Here is a 7,645-nt window from a genome sequence, read left to right as displayed (position 1 = left end):
TGAATAGATACAGTGTAACAAAAATGACTTTTTGGCGGACATTCAAGGATTTGTTCCGGTGGGCATACTAAGCCCAAATCCAAAATATGAGCTTGATTGGACGTAACAGGAGCTGGCGCTCCGCCCTTCAATTTAAAATGGGATTTAACCCATAAAAAAAGTTTTTTTTTCAAAAATGTCACTTTTGAGGCATTTTGGCCACTGAAGCGTTCATTTTCAACATTTTTGGCATGTAGGCCAGATCCTTGCGCATCTTTTGGTATATATTACATTGAAATTTGGAGCACTTTGGAGCTCGGTACAGACCTTCAAAGTTTGGCATTTATTTATAAATCGTTCCCGGCAAAAAAGATATGCGTCGCGCCTTGCGACGCCCTAGACGCCATTTGATTTTGCCGGGGCCGAAAAAATGCCAAGGATCTGGCCTACACGCCAATGATGTTGAAAATAAACGCTTCAGTGGCCAAAATGCCTCAAAAAGTGACATTTTTGAAAAAAAAAATCTTTTTTATGGGTTAAATCCCAGCTCCTGTTACGTCCAACCAAGCTCATATTTTGGATTCAGGCTTAGTATGCCCACCGGAACAAATCCTTGAATGTCCGCCAAATAGTCATTTTTGTTACATCCTAACAAACATGTCAAATTTAAATTTTCAATCATTTTCGATTGCTTTTCAAAAAGAATAATGCATGTCATCAAATTATTTCAATTTATTTTTTTCTGACATAAATCAAACTGTAAGCCTTGTCTCAAAGATAGGCCACACAATGTCAATGTACGTGTCTTCGAAACTATTTTTATGTGCTTTTTAAACAAAGTGTTTCGTTGATAAAATTAAGCTTAAATTTGTGATATTATTGTTCACAACGATAAAGCTTATTTTCGTAGTAAAATTACATTTTTTACTTTTACTAAGGATTTAACATGTTTTAAGTCCAAAAATATATTTTTGGGCACCCTGCTGTCCAAATGAAAAAATAATAATATTATTTTGTGATTGATTTGACAAATAGAAACTGTTAAAAAAAATAGGAAAAATAGGAAAAATTCTCGACATGCAAACAGTCGAATCGTTTCTATTTCCACCCAATTCGCCGATTTCTTATAATTTTCTTATAATCCCTGGCATTTCAACATGAAAATAACATCGGTGCAGTTCTTACACAATCATTGGTTTATAAAATTTAAGTTAAAGCGAAAGTATATATTTTTATGACATACACAGCAAAAATCCGATGGTAAAATCGCATGCAAAAGCATGCACATCACCTTCGTCAAAAAAGACACTTAAGATTACACACTGCATGTACAATTTTTGTTAACACAAAAAAAGTTACAACCGACGGGATTCAAACCCAGCACCAACAGTACGGACTGGCGCCTTAGCCCGTAAACGCATATATGAGCTTGACATTTCGGTCAAGTAGGTTTCCCATACTGGTGGGCTACATATTTCAGGGTGTAATATTACATGGAATTTCATAAAATAATGCAAAATTTATTTTACACCCAGGCCTTTTACACGCAGCTGGATTACTACTTTTTTTGCTGTGCAGAACTTTGCATTAATCTCTTAAAATCAAGTATATTCCAGTGCCCCTTTGAAAATCGCGTTCGTGTACTTTGTACACACTTTGTATGTTCACTTGTAAGAAGGCCAAAACAAAACACGCGACTGCCAAAATGGAAATTTTAATCATTCAATTTTTAAATCCAAGATTGTCCACGTGGTTTATGGATACATATAATTTCAACGTTTATTTTAAAAATTGCCAAACATTAAGCTATTGGCATTCATAAGCTAAACAACATGCGACATCTAGTGTTGAGTAGCAGAACAGAGCGAAGGATGTCGATTGAAATTTTTGCCCTTTGAGGTTATGTATGCGAATTCTGTTTTGTTAAATTCCAGCGTTTATAAAAACTTTTTAGCAAAAATTCGAGCAGATACTTTGTTAACTTTTGATGCTCTATCATTTTAAACAATATTTTTTTTCAAAATTATTTTTTTTCATAATCTTTTTTATTGCGTTAATTTATAGAGGGCAAAAAGTTTACACTAGTACTGCTTGAATTTTTTCGTAAAAATTGTTCTAAGAGCTGTAAATTCTATTTCAAGTTTGCATTCCTATATAACCGAACAGCGAAAATTTGAATCGTCATTCTTCGATGCTTTGCGCCATCTGTCGGAAATATGGAGCTTTTAATCGCGAATTGTAACTCGGTTATAACTGTAAATACCAAGAGAAAAGTGGTAAAGAATAAAAAAATATCGGAATTTTCAACTTTGTTTCTGTCAAATATTATGCTTTTAAAAAAGTTACAGTTTTCATTTGTTCAAAAAATTCTAAATATCTGGTTCAAATTTTGTTTATACCAAGTTGCCTTTTGAATTTTGATAATAAATTTTATTGTATCAATGGTTTTTTTTTTCAAGTTGTCAGTATTTAAAAGTTCCGTCATTAGGGGTGACATTGGGTCAAACAAAGTTTTCCATTTGTTTTTAAAGCATTCAAACATTTCTAAAAAATACAGTCGACTCTCTGGTTGTCAATATCCAAGGGACCGTCGAGGAAGAGAATCATCAGTTTACATCAGTTTACAGAACGATGCAAAATGAAGACTCGATTGAAAATATTATTTTGGGACAGAATCATGGCAACGTCCATCAAACAAAAACAAACTAATGTCAAACACCCTTCAAAGCATCGTTTCGCCAAGAAAAATGTCTATGCAAGCCATGAGAAAGTGAAATTATTGACAACCGGAAGAGATTTTTAAAGCAAACAGAATCCAAGGGACCGTCGAGGAAGAGATCCTCCAAGCAAGGGAAAATATCGAGGAATGAAGATAATTTAAGTATGCAGATTAAAGGGACTGAAGAATACATCGATAAATGGAGAATTATTGATATCGAGAAGATCGACAGCCAGAGAGTCGACTGTAAAATGACAATGATGTTGCTAACCTAACAAAAAATCCAAAATATTTACCACAAAAAAAAACTTTTATTGCATAAGAGTTGTTTTTAAATCTTCAGGGCCAATACGCGCCTCCCAAGAAAAGGGGTCAAGAAAAAGCTTTACGAACAGCCGAACAAAGGAGAGGGAACGCTTTTCTTCACCCTCTCTAGCTTGCTTTCGCTGCCGCTGCTTCCCATTTGAAATTTTTCTTGACCGGTTCCTTCCGAAGTGCGTAAACCGCTTCAAGCAATTTGAAAAAAAGTGAAGCATAATCAAAATTTTACGGTGACCATAATTGTTGAAATTAAGTTCTATTGTCTTATTGGTTTATCTTTAGCATTGTTATTGTTTGAAGTCAGATATTACCTATTGTTTGATGAACCTGGTCAAAAATAAATAAAAATTATTTGATGCATGCGCATACCATCATAATCATCAATTTTTTATTAGAATTTTTGATATCTTAAATAGCCTTTTCATTCTGAAGTAGATTAAAATAGTGACAAGAAATTTATATTTAAAGTTAATTGCTAAAGACACATGTGTGTGTGTGTGGTCCAATCCAATACCCGCTGGCCGGCAGCGAAATTATGGGAAAGCATAGTTTGTATCAGACTTGGTTATGCTGATACAGCTTATCTCAGTCCCGGGTATTAGGTGGTGTTAGCCCTCGCGCTGCTTCCAGTGACCCATTTCAGAATGACAGAGCTCCTTGCGGTCCAATTCCGAGGTCACTGGGCATTGTCTGGCCCCGCCTAAAGATAAAGCAAGAACCAGACAGGTCCTCGATCTATCTTTAAACTTCCAATCCCATCAGGCAAAACAGGGATCAGCACGTATTTAATAAGTGGCAAGTAAAAATATATCAGTTTTCAAAATGTCCGATATGGACTGATCTCACCAAATTTTCGAAGCAGCTGCCACTATTTTCTTTCCTTCTCCTTTTCTCCTATGGTGATGATGTCCAGGTCCAATTAAAAAATGTAAATCCAGCGTCGTTTCTTCGCCTAGATGTAATGCTCGACAGCGTAATTTTCCGTACGCGACGCAAATTTACAATATGCCATCATATAACGAAACAGCTTAAACTACGACGCGAAACGACCGAAATATGTTCACTTTTGCTAGGAAGCGCAATCTTAAATATCCCGAAAACTCCCGAATACAACGCGGACGATAATTTAAACCTTGTCAAAACAAGAGAAAAATTAAATGAATCTAGATAAAACTGCCTTAGTTCCCAGAAAACCGTTGACAAAATTCTAATTCTACTGTACCACAATCAAAACAAGCACTCATATTTCCGAGAGAGAGGTGAGTGTCGTGAGAGCCCAGACTTGCCCACGCAGCAAAACTGACGTTTAAACGAAATATGCCAAGGAAAGCTACACGAAGCACAATAACAAAACAAACAGGAAGAAGAAAAAAATGCATTAAATTGATGAAAATCTTAAAAATCCTCTACAATTTGCACTAGATTTCATTGAATTTCTCTTCTGTAAGTCAGTTTTAATAGTTTCGTCACAACGGAAACTAATAAATCCACTGAAAACACGCCGAAAATGAAAATTATCGAGGACCGGCCGAACGACGAACTTCTTCCTTACACCCAGTGATCTTAGTCAGTTAATTGCTAAAGACACATTAAGTGAAATTAATTTGAAAATTGTTCAAAATATTACAAAATTATTCAAGAGTAAGGAAATAATTCCGACTTTGTGATAAAAAATCGCAAAATTCCCGACTGTTCCCGATTTTTCGCGAAATTTGGCAAATTCCCGCCTTTTCCCGACTTGAGTCGCCACCCTGAATTTCCATTGAGTCGATGACAGGCAGGCTATGATGATAGGCGCAAAGTTTTGCGTCTTCGTAGGCCGTGGACGAATAATCTTGTTCTCAGCTTTGCTGAAGTTATCTACAATCAACTCAGAAAACCTGTTTGGTTGTTATACGTTGCTATGCAGTTGTTTGTTTACCTTTGATATGGAAACGTCAACTTAGCGAAAAAATCATGTGATGACCCCTCAAAGCGACTACTTTGATTTGAAAGTTGAAAAGAAGTTTTTTTACCTTGCCTTAATGGCCTATCTACAATCACTTAGCTTAGAATAATTAAGTAAAGTAAAATAGATAAATTGTGAAGAACAAGTACGTAACTTGGTGCGGTTATCTACAATCAACACTTGCTGGGCTGTTGTACGTTGCTAAGCATTTGTTTGTTTACCCTTGATATGGAAACGTCAACTTACCGTAGATTGTAAAACTTTCCAAACCATACAACAAGTTTCTAATTTGATTACTTTTCTATTGTAGAAGATCAGATTCATTTCCATAGGCCATAATTTTAGAAAGCCAACAACAAAAGTCATACTACATTATTTGAGAAAAAATCATTTAAAAAAAAACAATATCATTGCTTGTTTTCGTATTGGCTTCATGTAGAGTGCGTTTGTTCAATTCTTTTTTTTTTTTTTTCATTTATATTAAGTTAATTTTTTTGGTAGTTCTCCAATTTGATTGTCAAGAATTTTTAAATTTTCTTCAGTATAATTTGTAAAGACTGTTTTTAATTGTATGTTAAAAAGGGATTCTGTGACAAGTACACACTTGCTGCTTATTAGAGTTTTTTATGCAAAATAGGCATAGCAAACAATTATAGCTTGATAATCATTTGTTTCGAGGAACAAAAAAATGCTTTGTTTCGTATCCCTAGAAGCAAACATCCTGCACGTTTCCCTTTCGTTTAGTTTAGCTATTTTACCAGTGACTGTAGTTTTCATTTGCCCCCGAAAGTTAAATGTTGCTAATAATTGCTCAAAATTAATTTCACTAAATCATTTCCTAATCCCTTTCATCACCAGGAAAACTAGCGGAACGTCCACCCCGTCCGGAATGCAAACGCCGCGACGAACCTCGGTGGAACCGGGCACACCCGGCACCACCACTCGCCCGGATCGCAGCTCGCGGGGCACCACCCCCATCGAGAAGCGGGCCCCGTTCCGACTTTAAGGAAAAAGCCACCCCCCTCGAAAAACAAATAGCTAGTAAGCGAAAAGCTGACGAAGACGAACGAAGCGAAAAAAAAAACAAGATAAAAGTTTGCGCTAATCCATTAACAGACACAATAGCTGAGCAGCTTAGCTGAACGCGCGTCGTCTAAAAAGAAAAAAAAATAAGGTGTACTAATCAAGTTCAAAGTATTTATTTCAATTTCTCTTTTTTTTTGTTTCATTAGTTTTTTTTGTTATTTGAGCAAGCGAAAAATGCTTATATTTTCTTCGCAAAAAGAAGAATTTCAAACGCGCGCCGCGGTACTAATCAGTGATAATGATTAGGGTTCAGATTGAGAGAGTTAGATTGAGAGAGAGAGCGAACGAGTAAGCGAGAAAGAATAATTTCCGTAAACCCACCCCCCCAGTGAAAGATTTTGTAAATACTTTTAGAGAAAGAGAGAATGGAGGGATTAAAGTTGTAGAAAGTCATTTGATCAGAGAGAACAAGAAAAAAATACCGTGTGAAGAAAAAGAAGAAAGTTTGTAATAATTCAAAATATATTTAGAGCAAGGGACTTAGTTTTTACCACAAGCCAACAACAATTATTAGCTGTTTCTCGTTGAATTTTTTGCCTAGTGTGTGTGAACGGAATAAAAAAGCCGACTTCAAACGTTGTGCCGCGAATCAAGCGTTGAAGAAATCGCCAGTTCTTCAGCGTTTGATCCGCGACGGGTAACGTTTTCAGCTGTGTCAAAAATTAACAAGAGTTGAAATGATATGATTCTTATATGTGTTCATGAGCGAATGTGTGCGCGAGAGTGTGAAATGTTGTGTTTTTTTGTTTATATTTTTAAAACTGTATATTTATTATTTATACAAAACAGATGATCGAAAATTTGAGAAGATTACACATTTTTCTTGCGTTTCTATTCGCTCACTTGAAAGGAAAATCGCCAGTTTCCTTTTTTGGCGGACCGAATTGTAAAACAAGTAAACATTTATTTTTGTTAAAGCAGCTGCTCGAGAGAGAAAGAGAGAAGCGTGCCTTTCCCGGAGAATATCACGTTTCACGGTAATATAAAAAAGAGGTGTTATTCTCCGCCTGGAATGACGCGCATCGCAGCGGAAGCGAATTTCGTTGTGTTAAAATCATTAATTTTGTTTCAACATTCGAGCTTGTGTGCGTGTGGATTTGTAGGAAAAATTGACGAACAGTAGAAAGAAAGTGAGAAAGAGAGAGAGAAATCCACGCGGATGGAATAAAAAACACATTAAAAACGCAGTTTAAGCAGTTATTAATTCATTAACTACAAAAAAAGTCATTTAGTTGTGTAAGGAGCAGAATATTAGTAGGAATAAATTTGCAAATAATTAAAACTAACTAAGAGCTAATGCTAAGCTGTTTTGTAATTGAAATATTTTTTTTATAAAAAAAGAAGAGAAAAAAGCCGGAAAACGACAGAAAAATAAAAGCAAAACAAAAAATAATTCCTAGGAGCGTAACAAAAAAGAATACAACACAAAAGGAAACCGAAAAATCCTTAAAACATATAACTTCTACTAGCTAACAAATTAACTACACAAATTTCTCAGCTATAGCAGTTAAAATTTTACTACATGTGATTGAAAAGTTTAACACGAAGAAAAAAAATCTCCTAAAAGTAATAAACGAAAACTAGTAATCCAA

At 35.3% G+C, this 7,645-nt stretch overlaps 1 protein-coding gene across 1 annotated transcript in view; it reads left to right on the top strand.

Annotated features, from left to right (window-relative positions):
* The window catches only part of LOC120415336 (dystonin), a 175,352-nt gene extending 167,707 nt beyond the window's left edge, over positions 1-7,645 (top strand). Inside the window, exon 31 of the mRNA XM_052706987.1 lies at positions 5,826-7,645. Coding sequence (XP_052562947.1) covers positions 5,826-5,973 — 148 coding nt within the window. The 3' untranslated portion in view covers positions 5,974-7,645. The remainder of the gene's footprint in view (positions 1-5,825) is intronic.

Source organism: Culex pipiens, chromosome 2, assembly GCF_016801865.2.
Source record: "Culex pipiens pallens isolate TS chromosome 2, TS_CPP_V2, whole genome shotgun sequence".
In the NCBI taxonomy this organism is placed as follows: Eukaryota; Metazoa; Arthropoda; class Insecta; order Diptera; family Culicidae; genus Culex; species Culex pipiens.
This window is presented reverse-complemented; position numbering and strand designations above follow the sequence as displayed.